Consider the following 24,096-nt stretch of genomic DNA (forward strand, 5'->3'; position numbering starts at 1 on the left):
AGGTACATGATGCAAAATTAGACAATTTTATATGTTATGGTCCATATAGCTCACAGGAGCTGCAAAATTACACAGGCTCTGCAACATCTCCACCAATATCCACTTTAAATCAGCATCTAGACATGAAATTTCTGACGTTCTTCAGACCATTATATTCTGATACTTGGTGCACATTTGTGATGTTAAAAATAAGGCTTAAAAGAAAGAACTGTACCAAGCTGTACTTACAATTTCAAACACAGAGACTTAGTACAATTGCAAGGCTTCCTGGGACGGTTTGCAGACTCAGAAGAAATTATTCTGGGGGGAGAAAAGGGCATTTATATACACACAATTTTATCAGTTTCTTCCTATTTTAAATTCATGTAACCAGTTCATAATAAAAACTTTGAAAAAAATATTTCTATTCCCCTTGCATCACGGTTTTAGCTGATTGTGTTTAAGTAACTATTATAAATAGTGCCTTTCCAACCCAGAAAGAGATGGATTATTTGCTGCAAATTTGGATGTATGCCTGAAGTAGAAATTAGGCTTTAAAGCTAGAGGAAGCATAACTAAAAAACTGCAGTCAGGGAAACCTTCCCCAGAATCCCTTGAAGGGCAGTGGGACCAGATCCAACCAAAATTCACACAACATAATTGTGCCTTTTCTTTTGTTCTACTTGGAATTAATAAAATCCAAGAAAACAAAAAAATACCCCCTCTGCAATAATGGGAAAGCAAGCCAAACCACAGTTCAGTTTTCAGATAAATTTTATAGTAGACACAGTCTTTAACTGCTCCTAAGACTTGGATTTTGTGACACTAATCACATCTGATGAGATTTGTTCCATCCCTATCCAGCAATTTCTGCACGTAATACCAGGGAGATTAAATCAAACCCATTCATTCAAATAGCTGCATCTGGATTTGGGATTAGTTTGCATCAGTTGAGGTTGCAGCAACAAAAAGCAACTTCATGTTCACAATTTCCAGCAAACAGTAACACAAAAGGACTGTGCAGAACAGCTAAGCCTGCTGGATTGGCAAAGGGAAAATAATGTATGTTAGCTGCTATTTTCATCCTTAAAGGAAAAATGCAAGACTGAAAAAACCCAAAGCCTTCTATCAGGATCCATTTTGCTGTTTGGCTGAATTTCTGCACGTGTTAAGCATCTAGCTTATATGTTGTCTAGAACCTCTTTGCAGCAATGTTGAGAAATAGTTGAGGCCTGTAGCTCACAGGTGCTGTCAGAAAGGAAAATGCACCTTTGATCAAGAGACTGGCTCAATGTCAGAGAGATCCACACCCTTCAGTCAGAGGTAATAATCACATCACAGCAGACATGAGAATTCCCCAAACCAAACTCCAAGACCTCATGCTTATTCAAGCAGCCTATTCTACAGGTTTGGGGATTTTATTTTTTCAGAATTCTTACCCATTAAATGGCAGCCGTGCCTGGGACTGGACACTGGATGTCCCTGTGAAGCCAGTGTTGCTCGCTATGGATACATAGGATGACTGTTGTAGCTAACAAAACAAAAAGGTTAATGCCTGACATGAAAGAAATGATAAACAAGAGGATGTGTTGATAGTCTTTAAATTAGCTTTCCAGATATTGCTAGAAAAACAACTTGCTTCTAAGAACATTTTTAGATACTTACAGAACTCGGACCAGGTGGCAACTTCCTGCCTCCATACTTAGCATAAAAATACTATTTTAGATTGCATTTTTTGTTGTCTATTACAGTGTCTAGATCCATACAGGTGACAGGTATCACACACAAAAGTGTTCAGACCACAAACAGCTCCTGTTCCTAAAAACATGCTCATTTTCCCCCTAACAGAGCAGAATCACTTCTTGCACAAAATAGTAGCTTCCTTTATATAAAAGTCACTTACTATGAAAGGAAGCAAAATTGTTTGCATTCCAACTGCTCTGCATACCTGAACCCACAATTTATTTTTCACATTAAAAAAACAAAAACCTCATAAGAACCTGCCAAACAACACTGCTTTGGGCTACCTTCTTTAACATTACCTAGAAGCAGCTGTTTGCTTCTGCTGGGACACGTTCTGGGGACATACTGGCACATAGCAAGATACAGATCTATTGGGGCCAGGCAAATAGGGACAAGTTGTGACTGGAACACAAACCTCATAGGAAAGGTCCAACAGATGCTAGTTTCAAGTAAAATTTGCAGAACTAGACTGGAAGGACACAATCTTCAGGATCAAACTGCAACTGTGACAAAACCAAAAGGCAACCAGAAACCAGTCTGGTACCAGTAATGCCAGGAGCTATCAGAGTCTTTGTTTCTACAAACTTCAGCCTTCAGCAGAACATTGAATTTATTCTCCCTTTCATCCTGAACGCTGGTCAGATCCTGGCAAAGAGCAAAAAACTAATCTCTAGGCCTCAGTTGGAGTGACTGGTACCAGCTGGAGTGACTGGTACCAGCTTCTGACCCCTGGCAATGTGCTTGGCATTAACTAACATCATTTTATAATGAAGACAGCCATTCTCTGTGACCAAGCAGGTCACATATATGCATCCTTTCTCCTCATCATCAGGCCCTGAAGGTCCTGTGAACCAAGCAGACAAACCAATAGGACGACTTCTTCCCCTCACTACATGTCTCAGGATTCCTGAGCACCAGGCCAATTACTCTGCTCCTTACTGGCCGCAGAAGTCTCAGGCACCAAGACAACCAGGTGGTGGTGATGGTCAGAGAGCAGAGAAGTGTAAAAACACACAGAGCAGTTATAAAATCAAGCTGTTCCAAGTCCTAGAGTGATGAATCTGGACTGGAACTGCTGCTGGACACTGAGCCCTGTGACCACCAGGGTCACCTCCACTGACATCCGCTAGCTCTGAGAACCAAGTGACATGTACTCTTTTACATGATTTTCAAGTCTAGGTTATGACTGCTGAAGTGATGAAGCAAACTGTGTATCAAGATCTGATCCAATATGCAGGGTCTAGATTAGAAATTCCAAGGTGAATGCAGGTGATTAGAAATTCCAAGTTGAGATCTAGGTGATTCGAGTAAGTTTGCATTATAAATTCTGTACTACACTACTGAAAACTGCACTTCACTGATTCTGCTTACAGAAATGCTGTGCTATTATACTAATAAAAATTCCTTTGAGAAAACAAAGCTTTAATTGCAACTGTGATAGAAATTAAAGTGCCATCATCATCCTGCCAAGGGTCCCTAAAAGAACCTGTTGCCTCAGTGTCAGGTGGCAGTCACAGGGCAGAAACCTTTAAGAGAAAGGCAGAATATTCCACAAGAGCAGCATTTGCTTAACCATCTCTGGGAAAGACCATACCTGTGTGACATATTGAGCTGGAAGGACTGCATAGCCAACATTTCCTGTGCCAGGGGCTGGTGCCAGCACAGTGCCTGGAGGGAGGTTGGTGAGGTTGGGCTGGATCTGTGGCAGTGGAGTGGCTGGCATAATAAGTCTTTGTTGGGGCTGACTGGTAGTGACTATTTGAGAAGTTGAGTTGATTGGTTTGGGCACCACCTGGAGAGAAAAGAGCTCTTTATGAAATCAGTGTTTCAGTCATTCAGAACACACTTTGATTAGTAGAACAGTTCTTTACAGAGCTGGAAGCAGACTTTTTTCCTGTCCAGCCAAACCAGGTCAGGACTATTACATGACTTAAACCCAACTCACCTGTTTGACAGTCTGTGCTGGTACTATGGGAACTGACATACGCACGGGGGTCGCGTTCACCACCACGGGCTTCGCTGGTGTCAAGAAACAACATCATATGAATGTGTTAGTCACTCCAAGTCCACAGTTCAGCCCTCCAGACTTTCACATGTGCATAATGCAGAGGCAGAGCTACTTAACACTGTAACTCATGGCATGCAACCCTGGTCTACACAAAACCTTTGTAAACAGGTCTTTGGCACACATTTCACAGCAATGGATTAAAAAATCAGTCAGGGTGCAAACCTCCTCTGGACACTGGATTTCCCTTACATCCCTTTTCCTTTGAAATCTTTTATTCCATCACCCCTCTGGAAAGCATGGACAGAAACCAGCAAAACCACCTGACACTTCTAAAGCAATTTACATGGAAGTATCTTCATGTTACAGGAGTTTTGGCAATATGCTTGTGGGCTGTCCTGCCTTCACGCTCTTCATATAGAGGAGATGGGAGAGGCCATGAACCACCCACAAATCTGGTCAGCTAGGGAAAAGCAACCTAAAATGTTCCCAGGATTCAGGCCCAACTACAGAGCAGTTGGACACAAAGGAGCATTTTCACATACAGACCAGAGGTAGCAGCAGAATATGGAATTTATGGAAATCTTACCACAAAACCAAGTACATCTGGCAGTCTTCACAGATCTCTGTTATGTATTCATTTTAATTGTTACAGAAAAAAACATGAAAGAAAAACCCAACAGAGGCTTCAGACAATGTCACGACCAGCACTTACCCTGCTGCAGAGGCTGAGTATTCGTACTGGGATTTTGACTGGCAGATTGGGTTGAACTACTGGCTGTTGTGGCAGTAACGAGTCTGACATAATGGAACTTGCTTCCAGGTACCTGAATCTGCTGAACATTGGGTGCAGTTGCCAAGGGGATAATTGTCTTAAATTGAGATGTACCCACTCCTCCTACAGTAATGGTCTGCACTGCTGATTTCACAGCCTGTTAAGCCAACACAGACAGTATAAAGTTACTTGTACAAAGGCAGAAAGAACATCAGCATGTTTATTTCTCAATTTGTTAGTGAGCAACTCTAGCATACCATTCGTACCCTTGAGAGGGAAGACAGTTACCCCCTCTTTTTGCTTTCAAGAGTAAAATAGATGCAAAGGGATTAAATGCCTCTCAACAGCTCAGAGTAAACTCAGTTCTATTTTCAATACTCTAAACCAAACACCAAAGTAAACTAGTATTTACATGAGTAGGGTGACTCAGCCCACTTCAGAAGATACAACATCTGCCAAAACTATTTCCAGTGACTACAGAGAACATGGCTCAGTTTGTCTTCCACAATCAAACAACCAAACATAGAAATATTCCTACTATTAAAAGCACGTGGTAAGAACTTGCAGAACAGTTTGTCTGGACTGCATTGTAATTTATCTGCGTGTGTACAGATATGTCCTGTTAAGATAGTTTGTAGTTAATCCACAGAAATCACTGTGCAACCCTTGAGAGGAAAAGGGAACAGAATCCATAACTGATGGACATCAGAAAGAGTACAAGCTGAGAAATGAAAGAAGCAAGAACAATGAGGAGTAGCAAAACAAATTCATTAAGAAAAAAGGCAAAATGCTGAAAGAAAGGGAGCTCAGCAGACCTGTGCTACCGTACAGCTGGAATTTGCAAAAGCTCATCTTTCCAACTTTTCTCATACTGCAAACTAATAAGAAGAAAGCTTTATTTCATTTATACACATTCATAAGTCTACTGGTTTGATAACAGCCTCTTTTCCCAGACTTGCTCAACCTTAAACCTTGATTTCTTCTTTTTTCTCTTTCCATTTAACTTTTCTTAGAGCTCAGGTGTTTATTCTCAGTATCTTTTACTATTGGTATAAAGCATATTGTCCTTGACATCAAGTTTAAGTATTACACTTGGTTGACAGTATGATGTGAATGCTTATGAGAACATTTTCCCAGCTGCCCAGCTTTCAGCAACTACATGAATGAAATCTCAATTTGCACACATTTTACTAGAAAAACAACCCTGCTCTTCTAAAAGGTGTTTTCTTGGGATTTTTTATTTTTCTTAAGATATTTCATACCTTAACAAGCCAGAACATCAAAATAAGCACTATGTGCAAGCACAGTCATAGACATTATCAAAGGGAGACCAGTTCTCTCTAGCACACAAATGAGCAGCTGCTATCCCAGGACAACTGGGAAAATTGTAAAATTCAAGGGACAGTTCTTCTAAAGGCATGTTCTTCAGCCCAGTGAAGACAGGTGAAGCCCTTGTGTTGTGTCAGATAGCTCTGCAACAGAACTTCCACAGACATTTCCATGTTCTTACATAGGGTGCTTGCATTAGAGAGACTTAACCTTTTCACAACTACTTCAGAATAAAGATTTCCCTGGGGAAAAAAAACAGTCCAAATCTCTATGGTGTCCATATTCCCATATCAGCATTCCAATTATTTCCTGTATCAGTAAGATAAGACTGGGAAAATCTGTCTGAGTCTCTGGTCTCATGCTGTACGTGTGCGTCCACTTCCAGCTATATCCCTCCTCTAGATATATTTACACCCATACACATCCCTTCATGTTTACCACAACAAGAGCACAGCTATTGTGATAGAAAAAGATCACAGAAGAGGAAAACAGCAAAAACTGTCATTTGTAAGAAAGGTCAGTTTTGTCTTGTGATTAATTAATGCAAAACTATTTATAAAGGCTATTATGGAAAACCCCATTTTTCTAGAAATGAAACATGGGAAATAAATAATTTCTGGTTCTGTATGTTTCAGCCCAGACCTCTACAGCAGGAATTTGAACTCCACTGCGGCAAACCTCAGAAATACCTGGCCTAGAAACATTTTCAGAAGTTCACCCAAAGAACTCTTCCTCATCTCACAGAGTTCTTCATGTGACTTGGGAGATTCGGTAGACAGAAACAAGAATTTGCACCAAGTGGAGCTTTCCAGGTTGGAAAGCTACTTTCTAACAGCACGCCCTCATATGGGCTTGCAATGGTTTGCACCCCTCAACTGAAGAAGGACACACTCCTTGGGACATTACTTTTGCCAGTTCCTAAGCAAATACCATTCCAAGAACACCGGCAGACAGACCGCTGCCAGCCCGTGATCCAACTCTGCAGTTTCCAGCAAGCAATAACACAGACACAGCAGAAGACAAAGGAAAGTCAGTCTGTACCTGGGTGGTTGTGTGGTTGACTATAGCCTTCCCAGGGGAGGAGGGTGCTGACTGCTGCACTGTGAGGATCTGCTGTCCTAACGCTACATTCAGTGGGACGCCCACCGTCTTCTGGGGGGAGGTGGGAGGCTGGGAGGCCACTGACACCACTGTTAGCTGCTTGGCAAAACAAAAAGCAGTTTAAACCTCTGTGCAGGATACAGGACCCTGTACATACACATTCCCCTCCTCAGGACAGCACATCTCTCCACCAGAACAGAGCTCTTTCTGTGAACGAGGGCGCTGCATTTAACCACAACTCACACGGGTCCAGCTGTGACAACAATAAATAGAGCCCTTTGGAACTTGAAGGCACCACTGGTTTCCAGCACCAAAAGGCTCCTGCAGAAATCTAGCACAACATCTGGGTGGAAGTAAGGGGTGGTTTTTCCATTTGTTTTGTCGGGTTTTTTTTAAGGAAATTATCCCATTAAAGCCTGAGCATTGTCAAGAGGGATCTTCTAAATAAAGGCATTATAATTGGTACAATGACTATTTCATCATAAATAGGAATTTTAAAGAAAAGCTGTTCAAAAGAAAATAAAATTCTCACTTCACACGACTGATTCAGTCAAAGTATAAGAACATCAGTACTTTCGAATCTACACTGCAGTTTCCCACGGAGATCCAATCTTCTGACCATATTTCTGCAGAGCACAGTGTTTAAACACTCTACCTAACCACACCCCTTCCAAGGCTGGCTTTCTACTTTTTGTTCTGAACTTCCTTATGTTTTAAGAAAAATCAGATACTTAGCATTACTTATCGACAGTAAATTCAAGATGTAACCCTAAAGAATCTTTTCACACTCACTCCTAGTTAAAAAAAAGTAACTTTAGAATAAAAATTAACTTCTTTATGTTGCTTCTCTTACTAATAATTGTCCAACACAAGTCTTCTACTCCATCTGTATAACATTGCATCACTAAAGCATAGCCAAACTGAAATAATTCTTTATTCTTAATTTGCTTTTTATTAATGATATTTTAGTTTGCCTGCACTGTGCATCTTGTCCCCCTATCTCCCTTTCTCCAGCAATACTCCTCTTCTCAAGACAATTATCAAATCTAAAACACAAGTGTCACCTTGACCTGTGCCAATCTCCAGCTGTGTGCAAGGACCACTGCAAATCTCATTTACTTCAGAAGTGATCAGGGAAGACTAAATTGCCTGTGCAGTAGCAGGCAATGGTTAGTAAGTGCTGACCTATAATATTATTGAGGTCTCTTGAACAGCCTGTTGATGTTTTATGAAGGCATTAAAAATAGTCTGAGTGCTTGGCTAAGAGGGAACAGCTGCTCTCAGAATCAATGCTTAGGGAATGGCAAGAAATGGCAGGAATGGGAAACTATGCAGTAATGCATATCATAGTAAGAGAGCCAGTTGAAAAAAAATCTAAATTAGGGCATTACCATAGAGCATTGTGATTCAAAATGGAGACTCTGGAGATATTTATATGGACTCTGGAGACATGTTTATTATCTCTGGAGAGATAATAAACAGCTTGTAGCATAGACACAGAGAGCTCCATTCAGACCACTGTGCAGGAGGGATAGAAGGCTGCAGCCAGAACAGGTCCTTACCTTATTGGGGGATTTGAGTGGTGAGATAGCTATTTTATTCGGTGTCTGTTGTGTTGTTGTACTCAAAGATGATCCAATGACTCCACTCTCAGAGATGGTTATTGTCTTTGGTGGTGTCCCTGGAGCAGACTGTGAAAAAACCCTACCTATAAACAACGAAGATACCATCAGCTCCAGTTATCCCTGGTCACAGTAACGTTTAAAGCAAAGTTTTCCCTGCCATTTGTGTAATTTATCCCTACTTTCTGAGAGTGTATGACCTGACAGGAAGGACACTGGCATTCTTTAAGTTAGATTTAGCAACAAAGAAGAAAATAAGTGCTGTTATTACAAACAAAAAGACAGCTTGTTCAGGCTTAAAAAAAAGAGCCAAAGTGCACATTGAGCTTTCTGTGCCATTCCGCTGACAATTCTTGACAGCCAGGACAGCATCCTGAGGAGCAGAGCTCTCCAGTACACCTGCACCACACACAAACACCCAGCCAGCTGGCAGCTTCCTGGGAAAGCCCTGGGCTGCTGCCAATGCACAGAGAAACTGAGCATCTGTGGGGGACTACTTCCTTTGAAACCTCAGCCATCAAACACGAGCTGTGTTACAGTGACCAAGAAAAAGATGTTTGGTCTGTCTAAAATCAGCTCTGAGGTTTTTGGTTTTTTTTCTTTTCTCTGTTGATGGCTGCCTCTTTCACTGCCTAACAGTTTTTAGTTGCACTACCACCCATGTTCTCGTGTGTGTCATATACTCTCTCTCTTTTTCCAACGCCAAAGAAGAGTAAACATCAAAAACAGTAGCTCCAAATCATGACATCAGTTTCAGGAATATTGCAAACTCCCAGAATGGAAAACAGATTTTTTTCCATACTTTCTAAGTTTCTTTCCAAAGAATGCTTGACCACTGAGCTTTCCTCTGCTCCACTTTGGTTCAGACTCATTTCTGTCATAGCTTCTGTCACCCATTCTCTTGTACTACATTTATAAAAATAAAAAAGAAACAAACAAATACCAGCATAACTTTTCCATCCAAAATCAACTAGTGGCTTAACAATTAAAGTCAACTGGAACTAACAAGAAAAAGCACTATCCTCATGGCAAGCTAATTTCCTCTGAAGTCTGTATGCTCTAAAATAACCACTTTTGTGCAGTCTAACTAACAGCACAGATAGTTGCCAGCAGCTGCTAAAGCCACATGCAACCTGAAGAATGTCAATCTGTGGGGAATTTCACCATCTAGAGGTTTCAATCCTCTGAGATACTTTCTTGGTGACAGCTTTCCCCTTCTCACTACATCTCCTGCTTGGCATCAGCTTCCTAAAGAGAATCTGGTTGCTTATATTGACAAGTCTTTCAAAATTACAACTTCCACCTCAGCTTGCAGGAATTTCTAGGCAATTAAAAATATTTATCAGATTCATGAAAACATGCATAAAAAAATCAAAACAAAAACACAAATGTTACACCTTCTCTAAAGTGATGCCAGCCTCTCAAAGCCGGCAAGCTGTGCTGGCTGTTTGGAATGGTGAGGGGAAAAACAATATTTGCAGATTTCCCTCTCAATTAATGAAACAACTTTAGCTCCCAGTGATAGTTTTAGTGATGGCTCAGGCACAGGTGATTTTTCAAAATACTGATTTAAAAACTGCAAGTCATTTTGAATGGTTTTGGGTTGGGTTTTTGTTTGTTTGTATTGTTTTTTTAAACACACAAACAACTTAATTCAAGTATTTATAAGCATAGCAATCTTCTTACAGATCTATATATTTGGTAGGGAATTTGAGAAAGGGGACAAACTGGGGAGTTGGGATGGGGAATTCCTCTTTCACCTGAAACACTCGAGAAAAAGATTATGTTCCAGCTCTGTGCCATTCGCTGTTACCTATCAGTGTTCTGAATACAGGAGACAGTTGCATCCTTTTTAAAACCAGCCCAAGTCCCAGTGCTGTAAAGACTTAACAAATTTTAAATACCTGGGAGAGATTTTAGGCCTACCTAGGCTGATAAATCTGTAAGCAGTTAGACATCCTTCAAAGCTCTAATGACAAATCCAGCTTCCTACATTTGTCTTTTTCAGAAAAATTAGATGCTTAAGATGTTTAGCAACAGATACACTGCCATTATAAACAAGGTATTACACCGTGAATTTTTCTTTAATTTTGTTGGTGTTTTTGCTGTTGTTCTGTGGTTGGTTGGGCTTTTATTTTTTTATAAGGATATACAGAGTTGTTTTCCAAAGGGAAAGACTATTTGTTATTTGCCTTAATTACTTTCCTGGACACTCGTGCAATCATTATTTTTGAAGTAGCTGAGCAAACTAACAAGAACAACACTTTATTCACTTTCTTAGTTCAAACATTTTTTTTTTCTGTTACTTTCATGTATTACATTTAAGTCCAACTATAAGCAGATTAAAGTAATACAAAAACATGCGTCTCCCTTTCCCCCTGTGTATTTATAAAATGTTTCTACAAATACTTTCTGTTCATCAAGTAATCTTTTCTCTGGCTCTGGGGTATTTTTCTTCTCCTCCCCAAAATCCATGAAGTAAAAACACCTTGCAGTAAAAGCAACTTTGCAATTACCAAGATTATTCTAAATGAGCTAAGTATAAAGGTACCAACAACTGCATTTATCTGCTTCTACTGAAAATGTTTTCTGATTTTTTTTAATTGATTGACATACTTTGACAGAAACTGCAGTAAAAATGTTGAGACAGAAGAATTTCTACAATTACCATTTCTTTGAAAAGCCTTTAAAAATGGCAAAGCAAAACAAGTCAAAGTAGTACAACCTGCAATGACTGGTGACACTTGAGTGGTCTGCCCTGTAACAGCTTTGCTATTGATTGGTTTTGCAAATATCAGCTTGGTGATCACCGGGCCAGAAGTTGGGGTTCGAGTCTTCTTCGCAATCTAAAAGATGGAGGAAAAAAGATCTAAAGTAACTTGAGCATTTTGGATCTGAATTATTGTATTGTTAAGTACATAAAAAAATAAAAAGGGCAATACTTGCACACATAATTAGAAGAATAACTGTGTCTCTTGCATTTCATCTCCACTTCTCCTTATGGAAAGAACTAGGAGATTATTTTTGACACTTCAGAATGCTAGCTACCAAAGTAGGATAGCCAAATCCTTCTCAGCTTTTTCAGAAGATAGTTCTCTGTGCAAACATCAAGATGCTGAAATTATTTCTTATGTGCGGTTGGTCTACATAAAAATGTCAAAATTAATTGAACAACTCTCGGCATTTGAAGCTTTAAATCAAGTCACTTCTTTTTCAGCCAACCAGGACAAAACTTGTCCCCAGTGATTTAAATATGACCACTACTGCTCTGAAATATCTCTTGACGATTCTGACATAGCAGCACACTTGTTTTGCAAATGGGGAAAATGCTTTCTGCAACAGTTCCCCAAAAGCACATGGATCATCAGTGCCTGAAAGTTTTGAGTACTCACTAGCCAAGAACAAATCTGTTTGCTACCTCCAGGTATAAGGGGATCTATTTCCATCCTGCAATCCAGTCTCCAGAAACACAGCTGGACCAAGAACATCGACACCAATTCAATAACACATCACTTCAGCTTGAAATCTTCAGCTTGAAATCTTCAAGCAGGAGTATATAGTCTTAAAAGTTTTAAACAAGATTTTTCTCCCCTTCCACGCTGAGAGAAGTTAACTACCAGTTGCATTTATTCCGACAGTTTTTATACATTGGTACCTAGTTAGTGAATAGTTCAATTTAAAGGTTGACTTTTTCCAAAGACTTTTAACCTGCTGACTGCAGGGGCTGCCTGTGGATGTGGCCTGAGTCTATGTGAGCACGCTGGAAGGCTGTGTGCTCACATTTACTGAAGCCCTTACACCTGCCCAACCCACAGCTGAGGCACATCCTGCCTCTCCTCCACCACATCCAGTGGGCACCAGCCATCAACTCCAGCAATATCAGAGAGGCACAACATTAACATCCACGTGGGGAGCCACCTCTCAAGGGCACAGGGCCACCCCTCAAGCAGCTGGATCAGAAATCTGCCTGATGTGCAAAGATACAGAGCTGACAGCTAATTTTGACAGCCTGAGACAGTTACAAATGTTCAAATGAAGCAATTGAGTAGGCTGGAAGTTATGGTTTCCTCCACAAAACCCTATCTATAGAATTTGTTGCCTGAAAACACCTTTTTTTACAACCACATAAGGCAAAAACATTCAAAGTATTCAGCAGCACATAACAAATTCCTCAGCTGCTCCACAAAAAGCACACGAGAGGCTGCCCCAGCTCCCAGCAGCACAGTCATGGCACAGCCAGGGAAGCTGGAGCTCCCCTCTGCTATGGCAGTGGAGCCCTCCAGGCTGCTGTGGAAAGCCAAGGGCACCTCTGTGTGCCTGAGCTACACCCGGCCAGGGAAGGCAGCAAGGAGCAGCTCTGACACCAGGCACCACCAGAGAATGGATTTCATTTAAAGGAAGCCACGTGCTGCTCCACAGTTACACTACAAGTGCCCCTCAGAGGAAAGCTCCATCACAGAACAAATATGCTGTTCCTCAGGCAGAGATATACAATTGTGAAGGCTTTAAAATGGAACAGAGGAGAAATAAACCTGTTCTTTTTGGAAATATATTAACTAAAACTTTGAAACATAAGTTGTTTGAAGAAGGAAGCTTCATTCACAGCCCTGCTCACAAATTTAACTCAAAGCAATTTTTAAATTTCAAGGATTTAATTATCTTAGCACATGAACAGCTAATAGACAAGCAGGCATTTTATCCATAACTTTTTTTTCTCAGCTTGGACACACTTTAATTTCTGATCAATTGTACTCATTTCATCTGCTTGATTTGAGATTTCTATTTTGCTTAAATTAATCTTACTTTGACCATAAGGTATTATTGCAATTAAACTGCTATTGCTTTTTCTCTGAATTGAGAGCTAAGTCTGGCTCAGAACATGATAAGCATTCAGCAGGAACAGCCAACTCTGGATAACAGCAGTTGTTTCCCAGAAAAAGTCAGGAAACGTGCTTAAATTACTTCCATGAATGTGTGTAAAATACTACTGACCATTAACACAAAGTATTTCAGAAAAAAACTTAAAAATCCCAAAATAACAGGTCAACACAAGTAGCCCTGCTTCCCTCATATTCGACTTGCAGTATCCACCTCAAATAAATGTCCCCCTGCTCTTTAGGTGAACTGTTTGTCTACAAAGAGGGAAGTCTAATAAACAAGTGAATCCCCTCAGGGCTTAGGAAACAGCAAGACAAACGTGGTTGGTTACAAATGAGGAACAGCACTCCTGCCCCCACCTGCTGCCAAGCAAGCATTGCTGAGATTTATGGCACTAGATAACCCCAGCCACCAGGGAGAAGCTTCTTGGCACCTCTGGGAAACTCACTGCTCATTTCAGTAAAGACTGGAGAAGCCAGAGGAAATAATCAAGATGCCCCTTTGATACTTCAAAATGGACAAGTTCTCTGGAGCACTCTGCCATTGCCTGTACTGATCACAAGGAGCTCAACATTATCCTCCTGCCTATGTAAGCTAAGCATGCCCTCTGCAAGTTACTTTGAGTTAGACTGCAAATATAATCCCTGGAGCAACAAGCTCTTCTGTTGCAATGTTATTGTATTTAGGAGCACACACCAACCTTCCTTCCCCTACAGAAGTCAAGAGATTTACCTGCAGGCAACTTGACTTCAAGGGTCAAGTTCTGTCTTCCTAAACACTCTTCACTAAAGATGAACTGGCAAGTTCATATGGCTGGACTTCGCTTTCAGACTCTGCAGTATTCATACAGAAATAGGCACACTCATACCTCACATTTACTGCTCGATATCCACAGTCAGCTACCACAAAGGAGCTAATACACTATAAATCCACTCCCTAGATGACCTGTTAGGAGCCTGTCCATGTACCAACTCTCTATGTCATTTGTATTTGGCATAGCATGAAAAATCAGGGACTCTAGAAATAGAAAAGAACACCTTAACTTCAGAGATGAAGAAACTGAGCTAGGAATGGGAGTTTGAGGTTAGGGAGTGCACAAGGTCCCTTTTCAGTGATGAAATAAAGCCACAATGATGGCTTAGCAGCTGCCTTGCCATGGTAGCAACAATGCTATGGAGACTGATAAAACCAGAGCCAGTTTCCACACAAAACAAGCACAAGGCAGACTTAACAGCAGCCATGGTGATACTTCTGGACACCTGGTTAGAGCCATGTGCAAGGCCAAACTGCTGCTTCACACACTGAACTAAAGCAGCAGAGCAGCAGGCACACCACCACTTTTAAGGCTGTGGGCAGGCAGGAGCCACAGGCTGACAGCAGATGTACCTGCCCAGCAGTTTTTTTCCACACATCCGTGGCACTAGTTTCAGCTAAATCAGGACAAGCTGCTATAAGGACAGTAATTAACCTCTGGATAGAGATGAGGCCAAAAGCCCTGCCACACTTAACACCTCACAGTCTCATACATCCAGAACTGTAAGCAGAGAAGGAGTCAAATTCCAAGAAACATTTTGCTGAACTCTACCAATTATGCCTCAGGTGCTGAGACTACAGCTATCACAATTAGATTACAAGATTAGATTAGATTAGATGTCAAGGCAATTGAGTTTCTCTAATGATATGCAAAGCCTTTATGATAGTGACCACAAGAACTGATAGGAGCTTTCTGTCATCTAATCTGTACCAGTTCATTCTCCACACCAAGTCAAAGTCTTGTGCTGCCCTCCCATCTGAAATACCTGATTCACAAGAGATAAATTACACAAGACCCACGGGGAGTCAGGGAGGCATTCACAGGCTCCTTTTCCACTCACTGAAAGCGTAAGGGGCTCAGTCAGGGTGATGGGGTAAAAGAATCACTTCATTTTCCAAGACAGGGACTGAAGGTGTGGGTTACCTCCCCTGTCATTCAGGGTAGAGTAAAGCCAGACTCTCTCACCCAGCCTCATATGTCACTCAGATACTTCAGAAATTTTCTACAGGGAAAAGCACTGTCTATGAAGTGCTAATGCAATCATTTCTGCTGCAATATCAGGTGTTAACCTTGTCTTCTTGCTTTTCATTTCTACTTCCTCCTCTCCTTGTGGGAATAAAGGAATGTCAAGTGCTAACAATTCAATCTGTTTTGCAAAGGGAACCAATGGCTTAACAAAAAGAAACCACAACAAAACAAATTTACTCAAACTGCAATTAACTAGATTTAAAAACAGATGCAAGTCCATTAGTAAGAGCTTCTGCTAAGGAACGTGCAGAAATCCCAGTGACAAATCACAGAGGTCCATGGCCAAGCCACTGATTTCAGTCACTGACAGCACAAATCTCATGCAAGGAAAAACCACATCACAGCTAAGTCATTCTCCCCAGTTTCCTGTACCTGACACTTGGCAGTGAATACTGTAGCCAAGTAACAGGAACTGATCCACTCTTAAATGTTCCTATGATAACTAAAGAGCAAAGACTCTCTTGAAAACTATAGTGACAATCATTTATGTTTCAAATGGCCATTATTAAATATGTTTCCAGGTATATGTCACAACAACAATGGAGACAGAAATTGGTGCAGGAATCATCTGCAACTTTAAAGAAAATATTTAGAATTGATCTTATTCACCTGCCATGAAATACTTATCAAGGAACATTTGGCTAATAAAAGTCTTAAACTTTGTCATTTTTATGGGCAGCTGATTATTTTTAATAGCATACTTAAGTGTTTAATTTCTCATTTCATTTAGACAGTAAAATAAATATTTTTCCATCATACCCTGCATTGAGTTCTACTTGTTCTTCACTTTAAGAAGTCTTATTTCTGCCTCACTGCCAATAGAAGGAAGTCACAAACATTTAGTTCTGCCACATAACAGATGAGAATCAGACCCTTTGGGTCACAACCCAAGTCTTTTCAACACATTTTCAGATCCAAGCAGATTGTCTGCGGTTTCAAATATCTCAAGAACCATGCCAGAGATTGGGAACAAAACCTTGAATGTTCAGCTTTAGCTAACTAGATTTGAGGCAGACAAGACACCCTTCTGTTCTTTTTCAGATGCTAGAAGTTTTTTCAGAGAGTGTATTTAAACAAACTGAACGTAATAGGCAGATGCTACTCTACCATAAAGGAGTGTATACTTTGAATAAACAACAACAGGCATATAAAGGTGGATTCAGTCTTCCTGAAAGTATGTAGAATTTATTTTTATAAAATAAAAATAATGAGAAAATTAACTTAAATTTACTGAATAGTTCACTTTATCTGAGGCAAACCCTAAGTTTCTAGACAGTAGCTAGAGGCAAACAGCATAAAATGGCAAACGCATCCACAGATGAAAGCATGGGCTAAGAGCAGCATTGTATTTTTTTAATACAAAGAATAAATGCAAAGGCTGAAAGCAACAGTGTGTCAATCAGTGCAGGAAACAGACAACAATTGCAGCAACAGAACTGGTTTTAAGATGTTTCATCAGCATAACTCATTTTACCTGTACTGTTTTTACTTGCTGGGACTGCAAGACAGAGGGCTGGGCCGCAGTATTTATCAGCTGACTTCCCTGCGTCAAAGCTGAGACACCCACAACAGGTTTCACTTCCGACCGACCTCCAATGACAACTTTGATCTGCTGGCCTTGTACCTTGGAGTCTCCACCCTGGGCTTGGGACACGGCCTTCTGCGACTGCGGGAGCTGGCTGTGGGGTAATGCTAAAACAATAGGCTGGCCAGACTTGCCCAAAGTTGTTACAATCAGCTTTTGCCCATCTGGTTTAATACTCTGACTGCCTATTTTAATATCAGTGGCCTTGTTCAGAATAATCTGATTAGCTGAGATAGTGACGGGGGTCTGAGCACCAAGTTTATGGAGGCCACCTGGAAAGGCAGGCTTTACAGCTGCATTCACATCAGGGCTCGGGGCTGTGGGGGTCAGTGCTGCATCTCCTGAGTGGCTGCTGGGCGCAGGAACTGATTCCGTGGTGACCGTGGCTGTAGTCGTGGCTGAGGAGTCGCTGGTGGTGCTTATGTTCACTATTTCTTCCAGTTCTGTTTCCATGGGAATAGACTCTCCTCCCATGGGCGACGACACGATAACAGCCTCGATGCTGTCATCTTCCACCACAGTTATGCCGGTGTCCATGATTTCCTCAGGGAGCAAGCTGTTGACTTCTGCTGAAACCACCTCCATTTTAGTAGCTGTGGCAGTGATGGCCGGAGCAGGTACTGCAATATTTTAAAAAGTTATTGGCTTCCAGAAAACACATAATTTCAAAGCTTTATGAATAATATTACCAAAGAAGAAAATACAGTCAAATTTTTCCAGACTGAAAGTATTGTGCATGCACAGGAAGGATATCATGGGAAAAAAAGACTCATCAAAATGTAACACACTAAGCTGAATTTAGTCTCCGTAATAACTTATATCAAACCTTTACAATATAATTCACTGAAGTAAAATAAAGGCATTACCAGTCTACTCTTCACACCACAGTACACAAAGAAGCAGTGTTTTCCCCCTGAAAACATGGGCATAGACATTTAAACTCACTGAAGTATAAAGCAAGAGTTAAACAGCTTTTAAAAAAATCTAATAGATGATGATGTCTTTTCATACATGCCAACATTGATTACCAGGTTATCTTGCTCAAGAGACTTGTTATCCATACCAAACGTAACATTCTTGCCAAATTTCCATTTTGGAAATCTCAGAAAAACAAATGACTGTTTAGTGATGGACTTAAACAACCCCAAAAGGTCAATCAACAGCCACCTACCACAGGATCAAGCCAAAGCCCTGCCACTCACAAGATGAAGAGATAATCCCATGATGCAGGCTATGAAAAGAAGAGTTCAGTAATTTTTTTTCCTCGATACTCACCAAAAAATATAACACACAAATTCATGATTAATTTGGAAGGCATTCTAAACACAAAACAAATAACACACCATATGAAAAATAAAAGGAATTTTTTAAGAGCACCCAAATTATATATTAAACAAACCCCTGCAGTGAGATTCAAAGACAGAGTCACTTCCACTTGAGAAACCTTACAGACATTGCTGGAAATGGCCACACTGTACCATTCCCCTAAAGCTGTATCGGTGTCAAGAGTCTGAAAACAGAAAATGCCTTATTAAGCTGATCTGCACTTGCTGACCCCGTGAGCACACTTGGGCCCTGGATGGGTGAGCACAGCACGTGGGTCTGCCTACATGCTCCTGAGTACTAATTATAAGCTCAAGGGGACAAAACCCTTGCAAATTCTGTTTCCTACTTGCTAGGAAAAGCAGAGCTGAGTTTTAATAGTAATTCATGAGGAACTGTGCCAGTGAAAACACTGACCAAATGCAGGGGTGACATGATTTCCTCTGAAGTCGACGTGGGCTCGTTTTGCACAGCAGCTAACTACAGAACAGCTGCATTTCACCCACAAGGTGGAAGGACTGGGGAAAAAAAAAACCCTGCTAGAATTACACGGTTTCCATGTTGAGCTCCAGAGATTATGCTGGAGCAGTCCTGGCCTCCCTGATTGCCAAGGGTGCCACTCTGACCCCCCTCACCTCAGAGTGCCAGCCAGACCAAACTGCCCGGACACTCAAGAAGCCTGAGCTCTGAAAGAACTCCGCTGACAGTCAAACTCACGGCTCACTTATTGGCAGGCATTTAAAGATACAAAGTTATCTGATGTCACTGCCAGAAATACCTCCTGTGGAAAGCATTTGTCCCCCAGTAATGCCTGCACAGTGATGCCAGCCCTGGTAAGCAGCCCTAGACAAAACAGCCAGAGGGACACATTAGCAATAGTATCACATTGCTGCCTTAAAGTCAAATAGGTTAACTGCATAGATGATTACTCAAAAGTAGACTGTTTTTGAAGACAGCATATGTTAAGGTCACTAGGTCTTCTTCTGAGCTGTGTCCCTTGACTGTCACCTCAGCAACTTGCAAAGGCTTGCGGCTCAGATAGTAAAACTTCAAACCATTTCAAACACAAAAAAAATAAACCCCAAACCAAAGCATCATCCTGTTCTATACTGATATGCATGTAGGGCTTGGATCCAGACTCCTAGTGTCAAGCACAATCCATGTAATGATTGCCTCCAAGTTTGAAAAGGAGAGAATCATCTAAATCAGACATGGGAAAACCACCTCACTTTGTAATTATAAATAGTTTTAGATAACTTGCTTTTGGTTTCCATTTGTACATGTTTTTCCCAAGAAGAAAGGCCATTCTTAGCATCTTTTAACAGCATGATCATAAAATACTTAAATATATCTAAGTAGTTTTATAGTTCATCAGCTATGTGCATGCACAGGAGGAATATCCTTGCCATTTGGTTATGTTACAAAGCAGTAAGTGCTTATTAAATACCTATATCTAGTTGAAAGGATATTTATATTAAAATACATTGAGTCAGACTTTTAAACAGCATTTTGAGTCCAAACTAACTACTGCAAGTCAGAATGCAGAAGAAAAACAAATATATCACATCTAGTCTGGAATCAGAAACTGAGAAGTGAAAAGGAAAGAAACATTCATTACTCATAGTTACTGGATTAACAACTTAGGCAATCACATAGGAAGATTTTGCAGTTTTCAGGTAATTTTAAACTTAGCTTCGATTATTGTATTCAGGCTAGTGCGCTCAACAACAGCAAAAAAGAACCATAACACAACCCACTGGCTCTATTTCTTCACTGCAGGTTGGACATGACTGGAAGAGATACGTGAAAGGCAACAATGAAAATTTCATCCTGGCTATACCACTGACTGCTGCCAAAGGCAACTTCAACGTCCCTGCAGATTTTTACTTCTTGGTATCTAGCCATGATTTCTCAACAGTTCAGCTGTTTATTTTTTACTAATGCTTTTATACAGTCTCCCTTTTTCCAGCTCCTCTACTAAAGCGATTACCAACAGTAAAAGAGTGCCAACCTCTTTGAAGATCTTAACAGCCTTGAGATCATCAAGAAAGGGTAGCAAATAGTTTTAACTATTTAAACCCTTGAAAGTTTTCTTCACTTCAGTAGCTATGTTTTGAGTACTGAATAATGCACAAGCTCTAACTACAACTCCTTGAAAAGATGCATCACTATGTGTTCTCAAAACCGGAAGGAAAAAGCCAATCTAAACCAAGCAAGTGTTTAAGCTTCAGACTAGGAAACTCAGCAAATATCCTAGGTTCAGATTACTAAACAGATAATTTTAGCCTAAAAAACAATAGCCATACAATTAAATAAAAGTTCACAAAAAAATTCACATAATGAAGATTTGTAAACGCAGCTAGCTCAGAACCCCCAACCAGCCAAACACATAAAAAAAAGTTAGAGACTAAAGCATATCGTCAGCAAAGTGCTGGACCAACAACTTTGAAAAGTGCTAGGCACGGTAAGGAGAGGAACAAATTCTCATCTTGAGCAAACCACCTGTGATCATCTTACTCATAAAACAGATTCCCGTTCTTGATATTCAGGAAGAAAAATAAATATATATATATGATAGTGTAAAGGATAAAGAGGATTTGTAAGGAAGAGGATAAAGACGATCAGGATTATAGGCAAAAATACGGAATGGTATCTGACAGGTAACTGTGAATTTTGATATTTTTTCTCCATCATTAGCATGTCACTGCAAAATCTCTAAGAAACTCTGTTAAAAGTATTGAGATCAATCACATCAACATCTTTGTTGATAAAATACCAGAACAGCCACACTAAACAGGAAAATAAAAAAACCCAATATAATTAAGCACAGTGACGTACAAAGAAGTAAACAAAATGCAAGACATAATGTCTTGTACTTTACAATAACTGCATTTTATTACATGCAGAAATGTCTCCGTTTCACCAAGAATAGCCAACCTTCCTGCCTGCAACCATGAGCAGTTCAAGTAGGGTGACAGGTCACAAAACCACCAGCAAGACTATGTACTGCAAGCAAAACACACATTTATAAATTCAGATTATACAGAAGCAAGGCTTCTGAGACTAGATTTACACCAGCTCCTGGGAAGGTGATGCATGTTAGCAAGGCCACGACAACAGAGCAGAGGGCCAAGGCACTCATCACCATTTGTGGCTGCTGGCCTGGTGGTGCTCAGCCATGGCAACACTCTGGTATAACTCCACACATCTAGGAACACTGGCCAGGCTTGCCTTGAGTCACTGGCAATGCTGGCTTTTTAACCAAATTCCCAAGTGTCATTTTCAGAAGAAAATAAGGAAACCAAATCAGTAACAGCTTTTATAGGAACGCCTTTTGAAGTACAAAACAAACCCATACCACCCAAAATGAAAAGCCTCAAAAATGCAACATGTAACGTACCCCTGAAGCAGCAGGGATTCTCTCGGGATCAGTAGGAAAATGCTAAGTGAAATTAAGTATCATTGCCAGATACAGCAGTATCTGTTAGTAGTTCTTTAAAGCTGGGACAGATACACTTGAGAGTAGCACCCTTAAGAGCCAGCAAAAGCAAATATTTTCAACTTCCGAGCTAAAACAGTGCAAAAACCCTTAAAAAGAAGTATGAAGAAGAACGATGAAGCCTACCCTCAAGAAAGAGGAGAACGAGGCTGAAAACCTGAGTCAGATGAATGGCAGAAAAGTAAAAGAGTGGACAACCTAACAAGTCATTGTTCACTGCAAGTACAGTGGACTCCAATGAAAATGAATACAGAAGAATGCAGGATCAAAAGTTAGTCAGTACAAAAGGGGTAACATTTGGATTTTCCATAGCTGAGACAAAAAATGTGCCAACACCATCTCTTCTCTTTCCAATCAAGGTGTAGCAAAGGACTGCCAGCAGGCTATGGCTCAGATGTGAGGGTTTTAAAACTCAAAAATCCCACATTACATGGTTACATTCATAAAATTCATATTTAAACCTTAACTAGCAAAGGTTTAAAAACACAGTATATTTAATTCCTAAGTCTATTCATTAGAACAAAGGCAAGAACATGAGGAAAAAGGGGAAATACAGAATGGATCTTTGATGATTTAAATGAGAAGTATGAGAGAGATGCTGCCAACCACATTTTAGTTGCCTAAAGGCTTTTCAAATTTTTCAGCTTCTGCTTATCTTCACTCACCAATCCTGGCAGATATTTAAACTCCTGAAGGCTGCTGAGCTGAAAAAAATGCTATTTTTTGGGACCTTAATACTTAAGAGATTAAGCAATTTGAAATGCCCAGCCCTCAAGCGCCAGTGCCTTGAACTTTCTGCCACGGCAGGGACAGGTAGCAGACCTGTCTGCAAAAGGTCTGCCCAGGTGTTGCATCTCCTGCAGCAGGTGGTAGGAAAGAGTTGGATGGCTGGTTCCCAGCACAGGCTGCAGGAGACTCACAGTCCACAGCCAAAGAGCCAAAAACTCCCCTACCAGCACACCCAGAAGGGAAATAATGCTGAAGAATGGAGGCTTGCAACAGCAAAGACTGGCAGGAGGAAGAGACTTCTCCCAAAAGCTGAGGAACCCTTGCCAAACTGCTTCATGGCTCTACAGACTGAAGAGGAAACACCCATCACAGTAGGAAAGATGCTGGAGCTAAGGCAGCCCCAGCTACCCCTTGGCCACCAGCAGGGGTTTGGGTGCTCAGATTGTGGGACTCACTTCAGAAACCTGATCTGTGAAGGACTGGAGGATCCATCTGACAGAGAAAGGAAAGAGATCTTTGACCATAGGCTTGTCTGGATGGTGAGGAGGGTTTTAAACTAAAGTTGTCAGAAGAGGGAAGCCAAGGGCTGTGATCTGGAACAGAGTCTGGCTGGAGGCCTGCAGCCAGCAGTGTTCTCCAAGGGGTCAGTACTGGGTCTGGTCCTGCTGAACTTGTTAAATGAACTGGATGATGGGACAGAGTGCATCCTCAGCAGGTTTGTGGATGATTCAAAACTGGGAAGCATGGCTAATACATCAAGAGGTTGTGCTACAATTCAGTGAGACTTGGACAGAGGGCAACCTAATAAAATTCATCAAAAGTAAGTGCAGGGCCTACACCTGGTGAGGAATAATCCCACACACCAGTACAGGCTGGGGAGCTGCTGGAAAGCAGCTCTGTGGAGAAGGACCTGGGAGTTGCAGGGGAGAAGTTCCATGCAAGCCAGCAGTGTGTGCCCCTCTGGCCAAGAAGGCCAATGGTGCCCTGGGGTGAGTTAGGAACAGTGGGGTCACTATCTAGAACTGCTGCAAGGAGAGCCTGCAGAGTGTCCTTTCCTGCAGAAACCCACCTAGACACAAACACATGTAGCCTGCCCTAGGTTCTGTTAGACTAAATGATCTCCAGAGGTCCCCTCCAACCCCAACTGCGATTCTGTGAGCAGCTGAAAGCTGCAACAATTTAAGTACAATCCAGTGGAAACACTGTATTGCAGTGGCAATTCATTTACCCACTCTTCTTCCTCTTCCTAATCTTCCAGCTCTTGGGATGGACTGGAATAAAAGCATGTTGCAATTACTCAACCATGGAGCAGTTACTAAGCTCTCCATGCTGCTATAATTAACAGATAATAGTACAAAATATTGACAAAGACACTTAAAACACAATGAGCACCCACTCCTGCCCAAAAAACCCAATACATAGCGGAAGAAAGAGATTATGTTCTTTGCACACATGCTGTAAAGAAA

At 41.0% G+C, this 24,096-nt stretch overlaps 1 protein-coding gene across 5 annotated transcripts in view; it reads right to left on the reverse strand.

The window, feature by feature from the left end:
* Window positions 1-24,096, reverse strand: part of LIN54 (lin-54 DREAM MuvB core complex component) — a 37,641-nt gene that overhangs the window by 4,035 nt on the left and 9,510 nt on the right. For 3 of the 5 annotated variants that reach the window (XM_038134918.1, XM_038134919.1, XM_038134917.1), the window contains exons 2-10: window positions 16,969-17,699; window positions 11,280-11,400; window positions 8,495-8,640; window positions 6,873-7,028; window positions 4,443-4,659; window positions 3,668-3,741; window positions 3,317-3,514; window positions 1,419-1,510; window positions 229-300 (exon numbers count right to left, since the gene is read on the reverse strand). In XM_038134918.1, coding sequence (XP_037990846.1) covers window positions 229-300; window positions 1,419-1,510; window positions 3,317-3,514; window positions 3,668-3,741; window positions 4,443-4,659; window positions 6,873-7,028; window positions 8,495-8,640; window positions 11,280-11,400; window positions 16,969-17,664 — 1,772 coding nt within the window. In that variant the 5' untranslated portion in view covers window positions 17,665-17,699. The remainder of the gene's footprint in view (window positions 1-228; window positions 301-1,418; window positions 1,511-3,316; window positions 3,515-3,667; window positions 3,742-4,442; window positions 4,660-6,872; window positions 7,029-8,494; window positions 8,641-11,279; window positions 11,401-16,968; window positions 17,700-24,096) is intronic. The other 2 variants (XM_038134920.1, XM_038134921.1) reach the window with 2 other exon arrangements.

This window comes from Motacilla alba, chromosome 4, assembly GCF_015832195.1.
Source record: "Motacilla alba alba isolate MOTALB_02 chromosome 4, Motacilla_alba_V1.0_pri, whole genome shotgun sequence".
NCBI classification, from domain to species: domain Eukaryota; kingdom Metazoa; phylum Chordata; class Aves; order Passeriformes; family Motacillidae; genus Motacilla; species Motacilla alba.